Source organism: Phyllostomus discolor, chromosome 2 (assembly GCF_004126475.2).
Source record: "Phyllostomus discolor isolate MPI-MPIP mPhyDis1 chromosome 2, mPhyDis1.pri.v3, whole genome shotgun sequence".
In the NCBI taxonomy this organism is placed as follows: Eukaryota; Metazoa; Chordata; class Mammalia; order Chiroptera; family Phyllostomidae; genus Phyllostomus; species Phyllostomus discolor.
This window is the reverse complement of record NC_040904.2, coordinates 88,676,078-88,697,594: the sequence shown is the minus strand read 5'-3', so window position 1 is coordinate 88,697,594 and position 21,517 is coordinate 88,676,078. Positions and strand designations below refer to the sequence as shown.

Here is a 21,517-nt window from a genome sequence, read left to right as displayed (position 1 = left end):
GTAATTTGTATGCCAGAAGGGAGTCACACAATATACCTAAAGTGCTGAAGGAAAAAAACCTACTTGGAAGAATACTCTACCTGGCAAGATATCATTCAGAATTAAAGGAGAGATAAAGAGTTCCCCAGACAAGCAAAAGCTAAAGAAGTTCATCACCACTAAACTAGCCATACAACAAAGAATTAAGAAAATATATAAATCAGGGAGATCCAAAATGGCAGTGGAGTAGGGGGAGGTTACTCTTAGCTTCTCCCAAGATCAAATTGGAGTTAAACTAAATTATAGAGCACTCTACCTGAATAATCAACTGACGACTAGCTGAACAGAAGTCTTATAAGGACATATAGAAGAAGGGTGGAAATGTGAAAACAACTGGACCAGCACCCTCATATGGCAGTTGAGAAACCAGAGAAATTACCTCAGGTGCACAGGTTCACCTTGAGGAGCAAGGGGTCTCAACCCCATGCCAGGCTCCCAACCTGGAGCACCAAAGCAGAGAAGTGGAGCCCACGTCACACGTGGCTGTAAAAAATCAGTGGGGATTCTGCCCACCAGGGACAAACAGGAGTTTTCTAGAAACCCAGGTGCCCTCTTATTGGCACACACAATCTCATTTGTGGGCACTCACCCTAGATCCAGTAAAGGGATGGCGGCTCTGAGATGACAAGAGTCACACAGGGACAGACTGGGTTGTGTGGCTTTGGGAAGAGGGCTAGAGTTACAGCTACTATTGTCCCCGTGTTGAGATACTCTCCCGCACCACCCACAGACACCATTTTCCTGGGTAGAACACTCCCCTCCACATGACATCAATCAGCCCAGGGATAGCTAATGGCCCCACCCTGCCAAGCTGGCACCCTGCTGAGAAATCAGCAATCTGCAAGCAACCTGGGCCTGCTGCAGTCTTTCTTGAAAGGCTCTCAAGGAAGTCCAGGCCGTCTCAGTGAGCATCAGAGGTACCCAAGGAGAGACCTACTTGTGGGGCTCTGGGGCAAAGCCATTTTTTCCCTCATGTACACTATCCAGGGCCACCATTCCTATGCTGAACCCTCCCTCCACAAAGCCAAATCCTGTTCTATCACAGCCTGATGAACTCTGATGACTCCCTGAGACCCTGCCACCCACCACAAAGATCTACAGGCACCAGGTGGGTAGCAGCTGACCTTGGTTTACACTGAGGCTTTTGCTGAGTGGCTTCAGGCCTGGCACTGGTGCTGAGATTGAATCTGTATCAACCTAGTGAACACCATTTGTCCTTACCTGGTGGCTCAGAACCTGTCTTATGTAACTCATGTACTGCCGGAAGTTCCTTCAGTGGCTAAGCCAAACAGGAGGTAGAAGACAGAGCCACGTCTCAGGGTGACTTGAAATTTCTACTAACTTGTCCCAGACTCAGTTCTGGTAAAAGCCAGCCTTGGTGCAAAGTTTGCCTGGGCACCATGCATCTAGGACCAACAAAGGTGGCCACCAACTGTGGATCACCTTGTAGCTCCTAACAAGTAACTGAGGACTGATCACTGAAAGGTTCTTACATTGACCAGCATTGGAGCTCCTCACAAGAGTCCCCAGAACCAACACACCCAGTGTCTGGCTTCAGACTCCATCAGAGCATGACCTGATTAGCTCCACAAGCAGCACACCCAAAGGGAGATCTCAGGTGGTACCATACCCTACTGGGGTGAATTCTGCTTCATGGGGTCAGCCCCTACACAGTAGCTCCTACACTTTGGACAGTGGTCAATCCGCAGTCATCCAGGCTTAGGGTCAACCTCACCCACAGAAAAGCAGCAGCAATCAAGACTTAACTACAACAGGACTCACATAACCCACACAAGGGACATTCTTGGAACTCATAGCTCAGGTGATCAGTGACACTGCACAATTGAGCCCCACAGGACACCTGCTATATAAGGCCACCCTATCAAGACTGGGAAAGATGACAAATAACCTAATACACAGAAAAAAAAATACAGAGAGGTAGCCAAAATGGAGAGACAAAGAAACCTGTCCCAAATGAAAGAACAGGAGAAATCCCCAGAAAAAGAACTAAATGAAGTGGAAGCAAGAGATCTACTAAATAAAGTTCAAAACACTGACTGTAAGGATGCTCAAAAAACTTAGGGAGAACTTCAAATGCAGTGAAAAGGACATAGAAACCATAAAATAGAACAATTCAGAAATGAAGAATAAAATATTTCAAATGAGGAATACACTAAAAGTCAATAGCAGATTAGATGAAGCACAGGATCAAATCAGCAATATAAAATACAAGGCAGCAGAAAATGCCCATTCAGAGTAGCAAAAAGAAAAAAATTACAAATGAGGATTTTTAAGGGACCTCTCGGGAGACATGAAGCATGACGACATCCATATCACAGAAGTACCAGAAGAACAAAGACAGCAAGGGATCAAGAACCTATTTGAAGAAATAATGACTGAAAACTTCCCTAACTGGTGGAAGAAAAAGACAGACAAGTACAGGAAGCACAGGGAGTCCCAAACAAGATGAACCCAAAGAGGCCCATTCTAAGACACAACATAGTTAAAATGACAGAAGTTAAAAACAAAGAGAGAATCTTAAAAGCCTCAGGAGAAAAAGTTAGTTATCTACAAAGGATCTCCCATAAGACTCCCATAAGCTGATTTCACAACAAAAACATTTCAGGCCAGAAGGGACTGGCACAAAATACTCAAAGTGATGAAAAGCAAGGAATTACTCTACCTAGCAAGGTTATAATTTAAAATTAAAGGAAAAATAAAGACCTTTTGAGATAAATGAAAGCTAAAGTAGTTGATCACCACTAAACCAGTATTACAAGAATGTTAAAGAGACTTCTTAAAGAAAAGAAAGAAAAAAAGAGGAGCACAAATATGTAATAAAACATCAATACATATGTACCTATCAATAATCACTTTAAATGTAAAGGAGTAAATGCTCCAATCAAAAGGAATAGGGTAGGTAAGTGGATAAGAAAACAAGACTTACATATACGCTCTCTAAGAGACCCACTTCACCCTGGTGAAGGCTGGTGTGGCTCAGTGGATTGAGTGCCGGCCTGCAAACCAAGGGATTGACGATTCGATTCCCAGTCAGGGCACATGCCTGGGTTGCAGGCCAGGTCCCCAATAAGGGGCACACAAGAGGCAATCACACATTGATGTTTCTGTCCATCTCTTTCTCCCTCTCCCTTCCTCTCTCCCTAAAAATATCTTAAAAAAAAAAAAGAGACCCACTTCAGATCAAAAGATACACACAGACTGCAAGTAAACAAATGGAAAAGACATGTCATATACTCAACAAAGGAACACCTAAATACCTAAAGAAAATCTTAATGGAGATAAAGGAAGAGATCGACAGTAATACAGTCATAGTAGGGGACTTTAAAACCCCAATTGATATCAATAGTTAAATCTTCCATTCACAAAATCAATAAGGAAACAGAAGCCTTAAATGACATGCTAGACCAGATGGGTTTAACTGGTATTTTGACAGCATTTTACCTAAAGAAGCAGAGTATACTTTCTTTTCTAGTACACAAGAAACATTTTTCCAGAATAGACCACATTATGCCACAAAACCCACCTCAATAAATTTCAGAAGAATGAAATCATATCACACATCTCTGGTCACAATGGTGCGGGACTTAAGAATCTACAATAACAAAAAACTGAACCACACAAAAACATAGAAGCTAAAAAACATGTTACTAAACAACAAATGGGTTAACAATGAGTTCAAGAAAAGAAATCAAAGTATATTTTGAGGCATATGAAAAGGAAAAGACAACACCACAAATCTCTGGAAAACAGTGAAAGCAGTCCCAAGAGGGAAATTCATACCAATACAGGCCTACATCGAGGAACAAGAAAAATCTCAAACAAGCTTAAAGTACAGCTAGGTGAACTAGAAAAAAGAACAACAGATGAAGCTCAAAGTGAGTAGAAGGAGTAAATAATAAAAATTGAAATTGAAATGAACATAATAGAATCTAAAAAAAAGTGAAAGATTGATGAAATCAAGAGCTGGGTCTTTAAAAACACAAACAGGATTGATAAATCTTTAGCCAGAATGAAAGAGAGAGAGGGAGAGAGAGAGGGAGAGAAAGAAGAGGAGAGATGCAATTTAATAAAATAGAAATAAAAAAGAAGTAAAAACTGATACAAAGGATTAAAGAAAATATTGCAAACAACTATATGCCAACATTTTGGACAATCTGAAAGAAATGGATAAACTCCTAAAATATACAATTTATAAGAAAGACTGAGTCAAGAAGAAAAAAATTCTTAACAGACTGATTACAACCAATGAAAACAATCCCAAACAAAAATCCTGGACTTGATAGCTTCACGGGTGAATTTTACCAAATATTCAAAGAAGAACTAGCACCTATCCTTCTCAAACTCTTCCAAAAGATTCTAGAGGAGGGACCATTCCCAAAGTCATTTTATGAGGCAAGCATTATCCTAATTGCAAAAGGAGCTAAAGACACTACAAATATTCAACAAAATATTAGCAAATCAAATACAGCAAAACATTGAAAAGATCATATGCCATGATAAGGTGGGATTTATTCCTAGACACAAGGTTTGTACAATACATGCAAGTCAATTAACATGATATACCACATTTACAAAATGAAGGATAAAAATATGATCATGTCAATAGTTACAGAAAAAGTGTCTGACAAAATCCAGCACCCATTTATCATAAAAATTCTCAGCTAAGTGTGAATACAGGAAACATATATCAACATAATAAAAGCCACATATGACAAACCCAGAGCTAATATCATACTCAGAGGAAAAAATCTAAAGAAGCATTACCCTTAAGATCTAGAACAAGACAGGGATATCCACTTGCACCACTCTTATTTAGCATAGTACCCTATGTCTTAGACACAACAATCAGACAAGAAGAAGAAATTTTAAAAAATCCAAATGGAAAAAGAATTAGTAAAACTGTCTTATTTGCAAATGACATTATACTGTATATAGAGAAGCCGAAGCCTTCCACCAAAAAAAATGACTGGAAATGATAAACAAATTCAGTAAAGTAGCAGGACACAAAATAAATATTCAGAAACTGGTTTTATTTTTATACACCAATAATGAACTATCAGAAGGGGAAATTAAGAAAACAATCCATTTACAATTGCATGAAAAAATAAATATCAAGGACTAAATTTAACCAAGGAGGTAAAAGATCTGTACTTAGAAAATTATAAGACACTGAACAGAGAAACTGAAGAAGATACAAATAAGTGAAAGTATATACCATGCTCATGGATAGAAAGAATTAACATCATTAAAATGCCCATACTACCCAAAGCAATCTACATATTCAACGTAATTCCTTTCAAAATACCTGTGGCATATTTCACAGAAGTAAAATAAATATTCCAAAAATTTATAAGGAACCACTGAAGACCTTGAATAGCCACAGGAACCTTGAGAAAGAACAAAGTTGGAGTTATCATGCTACCTAATATCAAGCTATATTACAATGCTATAGTAATTGAAGCAGCATGGTACTGGCATAAAAAGACACACATATATATCAATGGAACAGAATAGAGAGCCCAGAAATAAATCCACATCTATATGGTCAATTAATATGAAAAAAGAGGAAAGAAAATACAGAGTAAATGACAGTATATGCAAGAAATGGTGTTGGGAAAATTGGGCATGCAAAAAAATGAGACTATACAACTTTCTTATACCATATAAGAAGAAATTCAAAATACAATAAGACTCAAATGCAACACTTGAAACCATGAAACTCCTAGAAGTGAACAAAGGCAGTAATATCTCTGAAATTTCTCTTAACAATATATTTTTTTCTGACATATCTCCTCAGGAAATGAAATCAAAAGAAAAAAATTAAACAAATGGAATAAATAAAACTAAAAAGTTTTTGCACAGTGAAGGAAACCATAAACAAAATGAAAAGAACCCACTGAATGGAAGAATACATTCACCAATGATACATCAGATAAAGAATTAATGTCTAAAATTCATATAGAAATCATAATACTCAACACCAAAAAAAATAAGTAATTCAATTAAAAAATGCACAAAAGGCCTAGATACTTCTCCAAAGAGGACATACAGGTAGCCAATATACATATGCAAAGATGCTCAATATCATGAGTTATCACAGAAATGCAAATTAAAACCACAGTGAAATATCATCTCACACCTGTCAAAATGGCTAGCTATCACCAAAAAATCAACAAACAAGTGTTGATGAGGATGTGGAGACAAGGGAACTCTCATGCACTGTTGATGGGAATGCAGACTGGTGCAGCCACTGTGGAAAACAGTATGGAGGTTCCTCAAAAAATAAAAAATGGACCTGCCTTATGGCCCAGCAATTCTACTTCTGTGCAGTATCCCAAGAAACTCAAAACACTAATTTCAAAGAATATATACACCCCTATGTTCTCTGCAGCATTTACAATAGTCAAGATATGGAAGCAACCCAAGTGTCCATAAATAGACAAGTGTATAAAAAAGCTATGGTACATATATCCAATGGAATATAACTCAGCCATAAAAAAGAATGAAATCTTACTATTTGTGACAGTATGGTTAAACCTAGAGGGTATTATGCTAAGTGACATAAGTCAGACAGAGAAATACAAATACCATGTGATTTCACCTACATATGGAATCTGAAGAGCAAAACAAACAAACAAAGCAGATACAAACTCATAGATACAGACATCAGACTGGTGGTTGCCAGAGGGAAGAGGGTGGGGGAGCTGGTTGAAAAAAGTGAAAGGGAATAAGAAGTACAAATTGGCAGTCACAAAATAGTCATGGGAAGGTAAAGTACAGCATAGGGAATAGAGTCATTCCCTATGTATGGTGCCAGGTGGGGATCATTTTGTAAAATATATGATTGTATAACCAGTATGCTGTACACTTGAAACTAATACAAAATAATATTGAATATAAACTGTAATTAAAATAAAAATATATGAATGAAAATGTTTCACTGGTGAAAGCAAATAAACAGTAAAGGTAGTGGATTGACCACATATGAGTAGGGACCCCCCAAAAAAACCATAAATTATTTATAAAAAATTGTGTATTTATTCTTACACATTTAAACTTCAGTCACCTTCAAAATTCTCTCCATCTGATGCAATACACCTATTGAGATGTTTTTCCCCACTGCTCAAAACAGTTTTGAACTCGTTGATTTTGATGCCTTTTAGTGCTTCTCCCATTTTTTATTTTATCTCTTCCACATGGGCAAAATGTTTCTCTTTGAGGACTTTTTTCATATGGGGAAACAAAAAGGAAAGTCACTTGGGGTGATATCATGTGAATAAGGATTGTGGGGCATGAGGGTCATGCCGGTTTTGGTCAAAAGCTGCTCGACATTCAGTGTGGTATGGGCTGGTAAATCACCCATCATGAAATAGGCAAACACCTTGAAAGAGTCTTCAAAAACAAAACACTGAAGCCAAATGCAGCCTCTCAGAACACTGCCAGCTAGTACACTGATAGGGATAGGCTCCTAGAACACCTAGCTAACCAGAGAAGCCTGTACTACATACAAGGGGCCCACGCTGCAGAAGATAATTCTATTTTCTGGGGGTCCTCCCTCATATAAAGCTAGTATAAAGATTAAATGGCAAAAAGTAGTAAAATCATCTATACCTACAAGAATTAGTTAAGAGATACACAAAATAAAAATGTGTCAACTATGACAGCCAATATATAAAATGTGTGTTCAGGGGTAGAAATGTAGTGCTTTTAAAATGCATTCAGACGTAAGTGGCTGTCAACTTAAAATAGACTTCCATACACATAGGTTGTTATATATGAAACTCATGATAATCATAAACCAAAAACCTCTGATACACAAAAGAAAAAGGAATCCATACATAACACTAAAAAAATTAATCAAATCACAAGGGAAGAAAGCAAGAGAAGGAACAGTGAAGAGCTACAAAACAACCAGAAAACAATTAACAAAATGGCAATAAATACATGCTTATCAAAAATTACTTTAAATTTAAGTAGACAAAATGCTCCAACTAAAGAAAAAGGATGGGTAAATGAGTAAAAAAGTCAAGAGCTATATATATGCTACCTGCAAGAGACTAACCTCACACCTAAGACACACAGACTGTAAGTGAAGACATTAAAAATATATGAGTATATTCTTGCAAATGAAAATTTTAAAAAGCTGGGGTAGCAATACTTGTATCAGACAAGACAGACTTTAAAAGAAAGGTAAAAGTACTGTGGGAAATTTAAATGATGGAATACTACTTGGCCATAAAAAAGTTTTACCTTTTGCAACAGCATGGATGGACCTGGAGAACATTATGCTAAGTGTAATAAGCAAGTCAGAGAAAGATAAATACAATATGATTTCACTCATATGTGGAATCTAATGAACAAACTGAACTAACAAGAAAAACAGACTCATAGATAGCAGATGACAGCTATTGGTGGGGTAGGTTAGGGAGTGGAGGAATCAAGCAAAATGGAAAAAGGACTCATGGATATGAACAACAGTACAGTGATTGCTGAAGGGGTTAAATGGTAATGGAAGAAGTATAATAAAAAATTTTAAAAAATAAATCAATCAAAAGGCCTTAAAAAAAGAAAACTACTAAAAACAGATTGTTACAAGAAACAAAGGATTGCATTTACCTTAAATTATTTTAATAAAACTGAAATTATATCAAACATCTTTTCTGACTACAATGGCATGAAACTAGAACTCAATTACAAGAAATATGGAAAAAATACAAACATGCAGAAGCCAAACAACATGCTACTAAACAACCAATAGGTCAGTGAAGAAATGAAAGGGAAAATAAAAAACACATTGAGACAAATGAAAATGGAAACGTAATGATTCAAAATCCATGGGCTGCAACAAAAGGAGTTCTAAGAGGGGGATTTATAGCAATATAGGTCTGCCACAAGGAAGAAGAAAAAAAAATCTCAAACAGTCTAACCTCACACCTAAAGAAACTAGAAAAAGAACAATCATAACCCAAAGTTAGTGGAAAGAAGAAATAATAAAAATCAGAGTGGAGATAAATAGAGATTGAAAAACAATAGAAAAAATTAATGAAACTATGAACTTTTTCTTTGAAAAGATAAACAAAATTAATAAATCTTTAATTAGACTTCTTTTAAAAAAAGAGAGTCCAAATAAATAAAAGTAGAAATTAAAGAGAAGATACAACTAACACACAGAAAAAGGATCATAAGATATTACTATAAACATTACATGCCACCAAACTAAATGACTTGGAAGAAAGGAATAAACTTCTAAAAAAATACAATCTTCCAAATTTGAATCAGAAGGGCATAAAAAATCTGAACAGAATGGTTCCTAGTAATGATTAAGTAACCAAAAACAAACAAACAAACAAACAAACAAACAATCCAACTCCCAAAAACCAAAGTCCAAAAACAACTTCATAGGTGAAGTCTATCAAATATTTAAAGATAAGTTAATGCCTATCATTCTTAAACTATTCCAAAGTATTGAAGAGAAAGGAACACTTGCAAACTCATTTTATGAGGCCAATGTTAACAAGACAAAGACGCTAACAAAAAATCCATAGGCCAATATACCTGATGAATATAGATGGAAAAATCCTCAGCAAAATATATCAAACCACATTCAATAATACATTAAAAGGAATATATATCATGATCAAGTGGAATATTCCAAGGATGCAAGGATAGCTTAATATCCACAAATCAATTAACATGATACACCACATTAACAAAAACCAAAGGTAAATATGATATGCTCATTTCAAGAGATGCAAAAAAGGCATCTGACAAAATTCAATATCCATTATGATAAATACTCTCAGTAAAGTATATACAGAGTGAACATGCCCTCAATATAATAAAGGCCATACATGACAAACATATAGCTAACATCATACTCAACAGTGAAAAACTAAAAGCTTTTCCACTAAGATCAGGAACAAGAAAAGCATGCCCACTCTCCCTGCTTTTATTTGACATATAAGTGGAACTCCTGGCCACAGAAACCAGGCAAGAAAAAGAAATAGAAGGCATCCAATTTGTAAAGGAAAAAGTGAAGCTCACTGCTTTTTAGTGACATTTAAATATACATAGAAATGCCAAATATTCCACCACAAACTATTAGAACTAATAAATAAATTCAGTAAAATTACAGGACACAAAATTAATGTACAGAAATTTGTTGCATTCTTATACACTAATAACAAACTATCAAAAAGAGAAATTATGAAAACAATTCCATATACAAGTGCATCATAGGAATAAAATACCTAGAAATGAATTTAACCAATGAGTGAAATACCTATACTCTGGAAACTGTAAGACACTGATGAAATTGAAGATGATACAAATAAATGGAAAGATATATCATGTTCATGGATTAAGAAAATTAATATTGTTACAGTGTCTATACTGACCAAAGCAATCTATAGGATCAATGCAATCTGTATCAAAATATCAATGTGATTTTTCACAGAACTAGACAAATAATCCAAAAATTTGTATTGAACAGCAAAGACTCCAAATAGCCAAAACAATCTTGAGAAATAATGACAAAACTGGAAGTATCACACACACCTTGATTTCAAACTATACTGCAAACCTACAGTTAATCGAAACAGTATGGTACTGGCAAAAACACAAACATGGATAAATGGACAAAAAGAAAGTGCCCACAAATAAACCCATAATTATGTGACAAAGAAGGCAAGAACATACAATGGGGAAAACACAATCTGTTCAATAAATGGCGTTTGAAAAACTGGACAGATACGTGTAAAAAAATGAAACAGAACCACTTTCTTACACCATATATAAAAATAAACTCAAAATAGATAAAAGACTTAAATGTAAAACCTGAAGTTGTAAAACTCTAAGGATGAAAACAGGCAGTAAACACCTTGAAATCATTCTTAACAGTATTTTTATGGATGCGTCTCTTCAGGAAATGACAACAAAAGAAAAAATAAACAGATGGGACTGCATCAGAGTAAAAACTTTTGCACAGTGAAGGAAACCATCAACAAAACAAAAAGATAACCTACTGAGTGGCAGAGGATATTTTCAAGTGATATATCTGATAGGGGGGTAGTATCCAAAATATAAAAAGAAAAGATATAACTTAATATAAAAAAATCCAATTAAAAATAGGCAGAGGACCTAAATAGACATTTTTCTTTCTTTTTTTCTTTTTTTTATTTTAATCTTTGTTCAAGTACAGTTTTCTCCCTTTTACTCCCATTACAGCCCACCCACCCAACCCTCCCCACTTCCCTCCCATTACCACCCTCCCCCTAGCTCTTGTCCATGTGTCCTTTAAATTTGTTCCTGTAAACCCTTCCCATTCTCCCCTGAAATTCCCTCTTCTCTCCCCTGTGGTCACTCTCAGCCTGTCCTCTATTTCAGTGTCTTTGGTTATATTTTGCTTGTTTCTTTGTTTTGTGGTTTAGGTTCCTGTTAAAGGTGAGATCATATGGTATTTGTCTTTCACTGCCTGGCTTATTTTGCTTAGCATAATGCTTTCCAGCTCCATCCAAGCTGTTGCAAAGGGTAGGAGCTCCTTCCTTCTTTATGCTGCATAGAATTCCATTGTGTAAATGTACCAGAGTTTTTTGATCCATTCATTTACTGATGGGCATCTAGGTTGCTTCCAGCACCTAGCTATTGTAAATTGTGCTGCTATGAACATCGGGGTGCAAAGGTTCTTTTGGATTGGTGTTTTAGTGTTCTTAGGATATAATCGTAGCAGTGGAATTGCTGGGTCAAAAGGCAGACCCATTTTTAGTCTTCTGAGGAAGTTCCATACTGTTTTCCATAGTGGTTGTACCAGTCTGCAGTCCCACCAACAGTGCACTAGGGTCCCCTTTTCTCCACAGCCTCTCCAACACTTCTTGTTTGTTGCTTTGTTTATGATGGCCATTCTGACTGGTGTGAAGTGGTATCTCATTGTGGTTTTAATTTGCATCTCTCTGATAGCTAGTGATATTGAACATCATTTCATGTGTCTCTGGATCTTCTGTATGTTCTCCTTGGAGAAGCGTCTGTTCAAGTCCTTTGCCCATTTTTTAATTGGGTTGCTTGTCTTCTTAGAGTGTAGTTGTGTAAGTTCTTTGTATATTTTGGAGATTAAACCCTTGTCTGAGGTATCATTGGCAAATATGTTTTCCCATATACTTGGTTCTCTTTTTATTTTGATACTGTTTTCTTTAGCTGTGCAAAAGCTTTTTATTTTGATGAGATCCCATTTGTTTATTCTTTCCTTTATGTCCCTTGCTCTAGGAGACATGTCAGTAAAAAAGTTTCTGCATCAAATATCTGAGATTTTCCTACCTACGTTCTCCTCTAGGACTTTAATGGTGTCATGGCTTATATTTAAGTCTTTTATCCACCTTGAATTTATTTTTGCATAAGGTGTAAGTTGGTGCTCGAGTTTCATTTTTTTGCATGTAGCTGTCCAGTTCTCCTAACACCATTTGTTGAAGAGGCTATTTTTATTCCATTTTATGTTGCTGCTTCCTTTGTCAACTATTAATTGACTGTATAGACTTGGGTAAATAGACATTTTTCAAAAAAAGACATACATAGGATGATGCTCAATGTCACTAGTTATCAGGGAAATGCAAATCAAAACCACAATGAGGCGTCACCTAACACCTATCAAATAGTTTATCAAAAAGACAACAAATTAGTGCCAGCAAGGATGTGGAGAAAAGAGAACCCTCCTGCACTGTTGGTGTAAGTTTCTTTAAAAATAATAAGAACTAACATCAGATCCAGCAATTCTACTTCTGGATATTTATTGGAAGAAAACAAAAACACTAATTTGAAAAACTATAATGACCCCTATGTTCATTGCAGTGTTATTTACAATAGCCAAGATATGGAAGCAGCCTAAGTGTCCATGGACAGATAAATGGATAAAGAAGATGTGGTGTGTGCATATATCTATTTATAGACACACACACATGCAAAAACTCACCCACACAATGGAATATTACTCAGTCATAAAAAAGAATGAGATCTTGCTATTTGAGACAACATGGATGTTATGCTAAGTGAAATAAGTCAGATAAATAAAGACAAATATTGTATTATTTCACTTATATCTGGTACTTAAAGTGCAATATAAATGAACAGATTCATAGACACAAAGAACAGACTGATGGTTGTGGGGGAAAGTAGGAGGAAATGAACGAAAGAGCTGAATAGGATTATAGCTAAAAATTTCCAGTTATAAATAGGATATGGGGATATAATATACAGCATAGAAAACACAGTCAATAATATTGCAATAATTTTATGTGGTAACAGATGGTTACTAGGCTTTTACATGGTGATCGTTTTGTGAGGTACTTAAATGTTGTACACCTGTTAACTAATATAATATTGTAAGTCAAATGTATTTCATAAAAAATAAAAATAAGAGATCTTTAGTTTCAGATATAGAGCAGAAAACAACTTAGAACTCAAGACTACCTTAATGTTTTTACCTATATACTTAAGTCACCTTAAGCTACTTGACAATAAAGTACCTCCCCCCCAAGAAATCTCTATGATACTCAAAGAGAGTTATTAAATAGAAATGTGCTTCTCCTAATGAGTACTGGGAGGGGCAGCAGAGATGCATTTTAAAAGGGCATGAGAAAAGTATTGTGGGTAGTAGATATATTCATTACCTTGATTGAAGTAATGATTTTATGGGTGTATACATATGTCAAAATGTCTCATATGGTACACTTTGAGTATGTACAGTTTGTCATGTTTCAAGTATGCCTCAATAACAATATAAATGTATATATATTTTTTAAAAAGCTAACTACCATAGATAAGAAAGATATAATTTTTTCACTTTTTTTTTTACCTGAGATCTCTTGGGGTCAATAAATTGAGAAATCTTGTAAACAATTTCATCAAATGTCAGTCCAGACCAGGACTTCCCATGAGCATCCTTCAATTTTCGTAAGAAATCTGTAAGGTCCTTTCTGGAAAAGATAAAGGAAAGAGCAGTGGTGATTTTCCCTATCGCCTTGAGGGTGTGCTCCCCACACAAGGCATGAAGTCCTGTTGTATGATTAGTATGTATCATATTGACACGGCCCTTGGATCTTTGATCTGAAACAGTGATCATAGGTCCATCTACATTTATCTCAAATCAAAATGAAAAGTCTTAATGTTTTATTAATGATACTAAATCAGTTCATGAGTGATAGAGTTTCACATTTATTTTCTTTTCAAAAAGATATGTTAACTGTTTTTGAAAGGTCAGTGTGTGGAATTTGTTTGTCACCTACTTATGTATGTACTGAGCTTTTTATATCCCATCTCTCAGTGCCCTCTGACTAGGACTAAATATTCCTTTTTAACTATATGATTATTGGCCTTTCTCTCCTCTATCACTCTTAACAGTTTTACTTTTGTAAAAATCAGACACAGAAAACAAATATTAAATAGAACAGAAAAGCAGAGATTAAAAAACATACTGATTTTTTAAAAACCTAGGAATATTTTAATTGATAGGTTATTTTTTTTTAATCCTCATGGTTGATTAACCCAAACAAAGCCTGCACATATATTTTTGGTACAATAGTAACAATTGTTTTACAGTTCTATATTCATTATCTATTCATTATAGTATTTATCTATCTATCCTGTAGTCCATATTTATCTCTCTATTCATAATCTATCCTGTAGCATGACAGTATGTATTAAATAAAAGTATTACTCTTCAAATAAAAGTACAGGTGAAAACTAGAGTTATTTCCTTGGATACAAGGGTAAAGATAAAAGAAACTTCATTTCTGGAGGAGGAGAATTAATTATCTTTCCACTAAAGTCAGAATTGTGGAAAGAACAGTAAAATTATGATTTCTTACATTCACCTGTGTTGCCTAATAAAGAAACTATAAGGATTCTCAATAAAACTAAGAAAATAGGAAAGTAAGACCTGATGATGCTTGGCTGTCTATGGCATATTGTCAACTTAAAATTCACTTTGGAAATAGGTCATTAATTATTGAAGCTGGTAGCATCAAAATTGGATAAGTTTACAATAAGTTGCACTTTCAGTAGATGAGCAAAACTAAATTTAAGAATATATTCTCTCATGACTTAACACTAATAACTTCGGTGAAGAGGTTTAGCATTTATAATGAACACAATCCCTCCTTGATACATTTCATTTGCCTTACAAAGGCCGTAGTAAGGAAACAGCTGTACTTGTGTGTGGGTGTTAGGTTTCTCTGAAATATTTCATTGCTTTAATTATGGCTATGGATTACAGAGTATATAGTCTGTTCTCACTGCTAAGTACAAACTAAGGGACCTGGTCTGTTGTGGAAACGCAGCTTTCAGTCTGTAATCTCCCAATTCATCAGCAGAGGATCACTTCCCAGACCTGCACTGGGAGGCACAGCCTCTCCCACTGGCTCCAGCACAGTCCAGGCTATGCCAGTCATCTGTAAGGAACAGACAGTTCTAGCCCAGCAGCTTCAATTACCAGCAAGTAACATTCCATGCCAAAATATTTTCATACCTCAAAAAATGCATAGAATAAAGAGGGATATTAACATATGTGTTCCCTTTTTAGTTTTTTCTTAACCAGCACAGTATTTCTAATTGTTCATATTATGCTTATTTTAAAAATGGGACATACTAGTCTCAGTTAATTACAAATGTGTACAGAAATACATAAGGGTGTTTATTTCTGTATGTACAGAAAAAGGTCTATAAGTTATAAAGCAATCTGTAAGTAGTGATTATTTCCTAAAATTCAATTGCAGGGTAATTTTGCTTTCTGCTTTGTGCGTTTCTTTATTATGTATTTTGTATATATTTGTATATTTCTATATTATTTGTTTTTTATGATTAGCATACACTACTTTTATAATTAGAAAAATAATAGAGTTGGATTTTTTAAAAAATTAATAAAGATGTGAATACTACCAGAATGCCTGCCCAATGTCTCACGAATGTTACAAAGGTGGTGAGGAACTTTATAGTGACACCTCTGAGCCACAAAAACGTCAGTTTTCCCCATATTTTATGGTAGTTGCTTATTAGAACCATTAAGATTCTGGTTAATTAATATCAATAGGTGAATACTTTTGGAGTACAAATCTGATTACTGTGATAATTATAAACATGGCTTCTTTTACCTAAGACTCTACAAGTTATTTTCATACATAAGGTTATTACTCATGAAAACTAGCAACTACTAACAGACATTTGAATAACTCACACAAAGCCTAGTAAGTCAGAGAAGAAATTTGGGTTTACTTCAGCATCAAGCTTTCCCCCTGCAACTAGAAAGTAATCTTATTAGAAGGTTGAGGTGCTTTAATGTTTTCTCAATAAAATTTTATCACAGTTCCTTACAGAATGGTGCAGGAGCTAATTACATGAGCAACACTGTGAAATCATGGTAATAGAAAGATATGGTACCAAGTTATTATATATTTGTGTGCAGACAGGCAGCCACTACAAAAATAAGTAGAGTCCCTCAGACAATACATTTCAAAGGGAAACTGTGAGCAATATATATGTACAAAAAAAAACTGACTACAATGTGCCTACAGGAAAGTCAAAATAGGAAAAAAAGTTTTTAAAGATTTTATTTATTTATTTTTAGAGAGAGGGAAGGGAAAGAGTGGGAGAGAAACATCAATGTGTGGTTGCCTATCATGTGGCTCCCACTGGGGACCTGGCCTGCAACCCAGGCAGGTGCCCTGACTGGGAATTCAATGGACAGCCCTTTGGCAGGCCAGCCCTCAATCACTGAGCCACACCAGCCAGGGCAGAAAATTTTTCATTAATTATATTTAACATAATCTTCTGGGACACTATTTTTCTTTTAATAAAAAAGTTTACCTTAGCCAAGATTACAACTAATAATTCTATTTGTTTTACATTTCTCTATTGCTTCTTCAGGTTTGGATGGGGATTATCTAGCAATTTGTAGCTAGGAAGATTTATAATACATTCCATGGTGATACTATTTATGTTGTCTGTTTATTGATAAATACTGTCCTATTGAACATACATGTATGTGTGTGTTTAAACAAAATTTGTCTTTAGTTTTGCAGCATAATTTAATTAGTTGTGACTTGACTTCTTTGCTTTTTAAGAATATATTGTATTCATTGTGCTCTTACAGTTGTCCCATTTTTTTCTCCCCTCAAACATGTATCCTGCCTCCAACCAGCATTCCCCACCTTAGTTCATGTCCATGGGTCATACATATAATTTCTTTAGCTTCTCCATTTCCCATACTATTCTTAACCTTTCCCTATTTTGTACTTACACGTATGCCTCTTATTTCCTGTACCTTTTCCCCCTTTCTCCCCACTCCCCTTTCCCACTGATAATCCTCCTTGTGATCTCCATTTCTGTGATTCTGTTCTTGTTCTAGTTGTTTGCTTTAGTTCATTTTTTTGTTTTTTGTTTTTTAGGCTCAATTTTGATGGTTGTGAGTTTTTGTCATTTTACTGTTCATAGTTTTTGATCTTTGTCTGTTTCTTAGATAAGTCCCTTTAATGTTTCATATAATATGGGCTTGGTGATGATGAACTCCTTTAACTTGACCTTATTTGGGAAGCACTTTACCTGCCCTTCCATTCTAAATGATAGCTTTGCTGGATAGAGTAATCTTGGATGTAGGTCCTTGCCTTTCATGACTTGGAATACTTCTTTCCAGCCCCTTCTTGCCTGCAAAGATTCTTTTGAGAAATCAGGTGATACCCTTATGGGAACTCCTTTGTAAGTAACTGACTCCTTTTCTCTTGCTGCTTTTAAGATTCTTTGCTTATCTTTAATCTTGGGTAATGTAATTATGATGTGCCTTGGTGTGTGCTTCCTGGGTGCAACTTCTTTGGGACTCTCTGAGCTTCTTGGACTTCCTGGAAGTCTGTTTCCTTTGCCAGAATGGGGAAGTTCTCCTTCATTATTTGTTTAAATAAGTTTTCCATTCCTTGCTCTTCCTCTTCTCCTTCTGGCATCCCTGTGATTCGAATGTTGGAACATTTAAAGTTGTTCCTGAGGTTCCTAAGCCTCTCCTCATTTTTTTGAATTCTTGTTTCTTCATTCTGTTCTTGTTGAATGTTTATTTCTTCCTTCTGCTCCAAACCATTGATTTGAGTTCCAGTTTCCTCCCCTTCACTGTTGGTTCCCTGCACATTTTCCTTTATTTCACTTTGCATAGCCTTCACTTTCTAAAATATTTTACAACCATACTGAACCATTTCTGTGAGCATCCTGAATCCCAGTGTTTTGAACTCTGCATCTGATAGGTTGGCTACCTCTCCATCACTTAGTTGAATTTTTTCTGGAGCTTTGATCTGTTCTTTCATTTTGGCCATATTTCTTTGTCTCAGAACACCTGTTATGTAATAAGGGGTGAAGCCTTAGGTATTCACCAAGGTGGGGCAACCCACTGTTCTGTGTTGTGGTGCTGTATGTGGGGGTGGGGTCTGAGAGGGAACAGTGCCCCTTGCTCAGCTCTCAGCAGCTTTCAGTCACTTCCTTCTCTACCCTCAAGCAAATTGGGCCCTTCTGGTGCCGATTCCTGGGGGTGGTTTTGTGTATGTTCTAGGACCCTATAGGTCTCTCCAAGGAACTCTTCTGTGAGGCTGGCGGTTTCTCCTGCTGCCTCAACCCCCACAGACTTTTTCAGTCACAGGTTTTGAGGATTTCTCTTCCCATGCTGGAACCCTGAGTTATGTGGTCTATCTCGCTCCCCAGCTGTCCTTCCTGGTTTATCCACACACAGATGTGGAACTGCCTGCTTTGGTCTATTAGCCTCTGCCTTGCCATGAGTCCTCTCCACCCCAGCTTCCTGTCTCTGCCCCTCCTACCAGTCTGGATGAATGTTTCTTCTTTAACTCCTTGGTTGTTGGACTCCTACACAGTTCATTTTCTGGCAGCTCTGGCTATTTTTTGTTTTTAATTTTGTTGTTGTCCTTTTGGTTATGCAAAGATGCAAAGTGTCCTCCATCCTGGCCACTGACTTCTTTACTTTTTAACCTACCCAACAATCATGCTAAATATAAATTATCTATTAAAATATCAATCTACCCATCATTGTTGCCTGTTGCAGAAGCAAAGTGTAACTGTAAGGATTCTCTGCTATAAAAATGTATTTATATTTGTATCCAAACACTGAGCTAATATCAGTAATGTGATAATTAAATAATACATGTAATACCTTTAACACAGTGCTTCACATGAAACTATTTATTCAATTATCATTCAGTTACCATCATTACCATTACTACCACTGTCATTATCATTTATCAAATAAATGAACAAAGAGAACACAGACATCCATTCTGTAAGTCCACTGAGTGATGAATAACCAGTTAATATCTATTCCACCAAGAAGAGCTAGGTACCAGGGCAGGTCTTGGTTGGCTAGGTGCAGAGATAACTCCAGGACAAACGGGAGGCATTTGAGGAACAGTGAGCACAGGTCTAAAGAAAGATTCTTTCACAGGGTGTCTTCCCAAGAATTGCTGCATCTAAAATAGAACAAATAAAAAATAAAAAGAAAACCCCACACACATCTATTGATATGGACAATGATGTAAACTCATGAAGCAATGTTTGGGGAAAACAATGATTTTAAATCTAGTTACAAAGCACAACAGAAACAATGTTGTCATAAAATTGGTTAAATATATGAATATTCAAATAGCAAAGGACAGTGACATATACTAAAGAACACTGAGACAGAGAAGAGAAGAGGGTTCTAGTCCCACTGTTTTTCCACCTAGCTGGGTAACCTTGGATGCCAAGTTACTAATCTATAAAATAAGAGAGTTGGGACAGCATGGATGGAACTGGAGAGTATTATGCCAAGTGAAATAAGCCAGTCAATAAAAGACAAATACCATATGATTTCACTTAAGAAAAGGAATCTAATGAACAAAATAAACTAATGAGTGAAATAGAACCAGAGGCATAGAATCACAGAAAAGACTGACAGTTCTAAGAAGGGAGGGGAATGTGGGGACTAAAAGAAGGTGAAAGGAATAGTCAAAGAACATGTATGAAGGACCCATGGACATGGACAATATGTGTAGGGAATAACTATGGAATTGGAGATGGGCTGGGTGGAGGGGGCAAAGGAAGAAAAATTGGGACAACTATAATATCATAAACAATAAAATATTTAAAAAAGAAAATTTAAAAAAAGAAAACAAAATAAGAGAGTTGGGTTAAGTGATCTTTAGGGTTCCCTCCCAAATGGATACTACAGAACAATGCAAAGGAGATCTTCAGTGAGAACCATCATTGTTGATAAGCAATATCAACACTCAGAAATTCCAGTAAGGAACCAAAATTGTCTATAGATAATATTACTTTTGCTATTATGTAATAGAGGGATCTTTTACTATCTGATAGAATTCTGACTTTATGTTTAGCTTCAAGAATAGTAGAAAGCTAAAGCCGGGTGCACCTGGGGTCTAAACCCTCTGGCAGTGACTTGTAAACATTCTCATGACTATTACTACACTTCCCACGGGGCTGTGGAAAGAAAGCCCTTCTTAGCATCTGCCAATGGGACAAATATCTTATTGGCTGGACTAAAGAAGAGACAGATTTACTGAACATCTACCATGTGTCAGTTCTAGCACAGGCATTAAATAAGGAGTTCAACCATTTGTTGAATTAAAAAATTGAGTATCAGTATTGGTATTTAGGATCATTACTTAATGAACCAATAAGTGAAAGGTTAATGAGGAACTTTACAATCAATAGATGAGGTTGACATTCAATTCTTAACATTACTAAAGGAAAGACATTGTGTGCCTTCACATATACATCATGTACATCATCACCTGTAAAGTACTCTTACTCAAAACTCTGAACCAGATTCTAACCAACACTCTAGATCTAATGGTAAGTTTATATGAAAAAGTAGAACACGTAAAATGATAATTAGCTAAAAATTAGTTAAATCAATAATGTGGGAAATTAAACAGGATAAGTGACAGAATTTCTTAACAAATAAATCACATGAATAGAGGAGAGGGGGTTGGGTAGCTATTACAGATTTAAAGCAGAGCAATCAGCCAAATGCAAAGTATAAACCATGCTTAGATTGTTTTTTCAAAATGAGGGTTTTTTTTCAATCCTCACCCAAGGATATGTCCATTGATATCAGAGAGAGAGAGAGAGAGACAGAGAGAGAGAGAGACAGAGAGAGAGAGAGAAACATGGGTCAGTTTTCTCCTGTATAGAACCAATAGGGGATTGAACGTGCAACCTAGGTATGTGCCCTGGCCAACTGAACCACCTGGGCAGGGCAATGATTATATCCAATATATGAGCCCTCACCTTTTAGGAATACATACTAAAATTTATACAGATGATATTATATGATATGTAAGGTTTACTTTAAAATATTCCAGTGGGGAGGAAGAAATGACAAGAAACAAGACTGACAAAATGTTGACAATGTTGAAGTTGGTTCTTGGGTTCA

General features: G+C 35.9%; 1 protein-coding gene across 1 annotated transcript in view; it reads right to left on the bottom strand.

Moving 5' to 3' along the window:
• The window catches only part of DZIP3 (DAZ interacting zinc finger protein 3), a 120,444-nt gene that overhangs the window by 8,700 nt on the left and 90,227 nt on the right, over positions 1-21,517 (bottom strand). Inside the window, 4 exon segments of the mRNA XM_028502358.2 lie at positions 13,901-14,021; positions 15,362-15,398; positions 15,401-15,494; positions 19,425-19,550. Of these exon segments, the coding sequence (XP_028358159.2) occupies positions 13,901-14,021; positions 15,362-15,398; positions 15,401-15,494; positions 19,425-19,550 (378 nt within the window).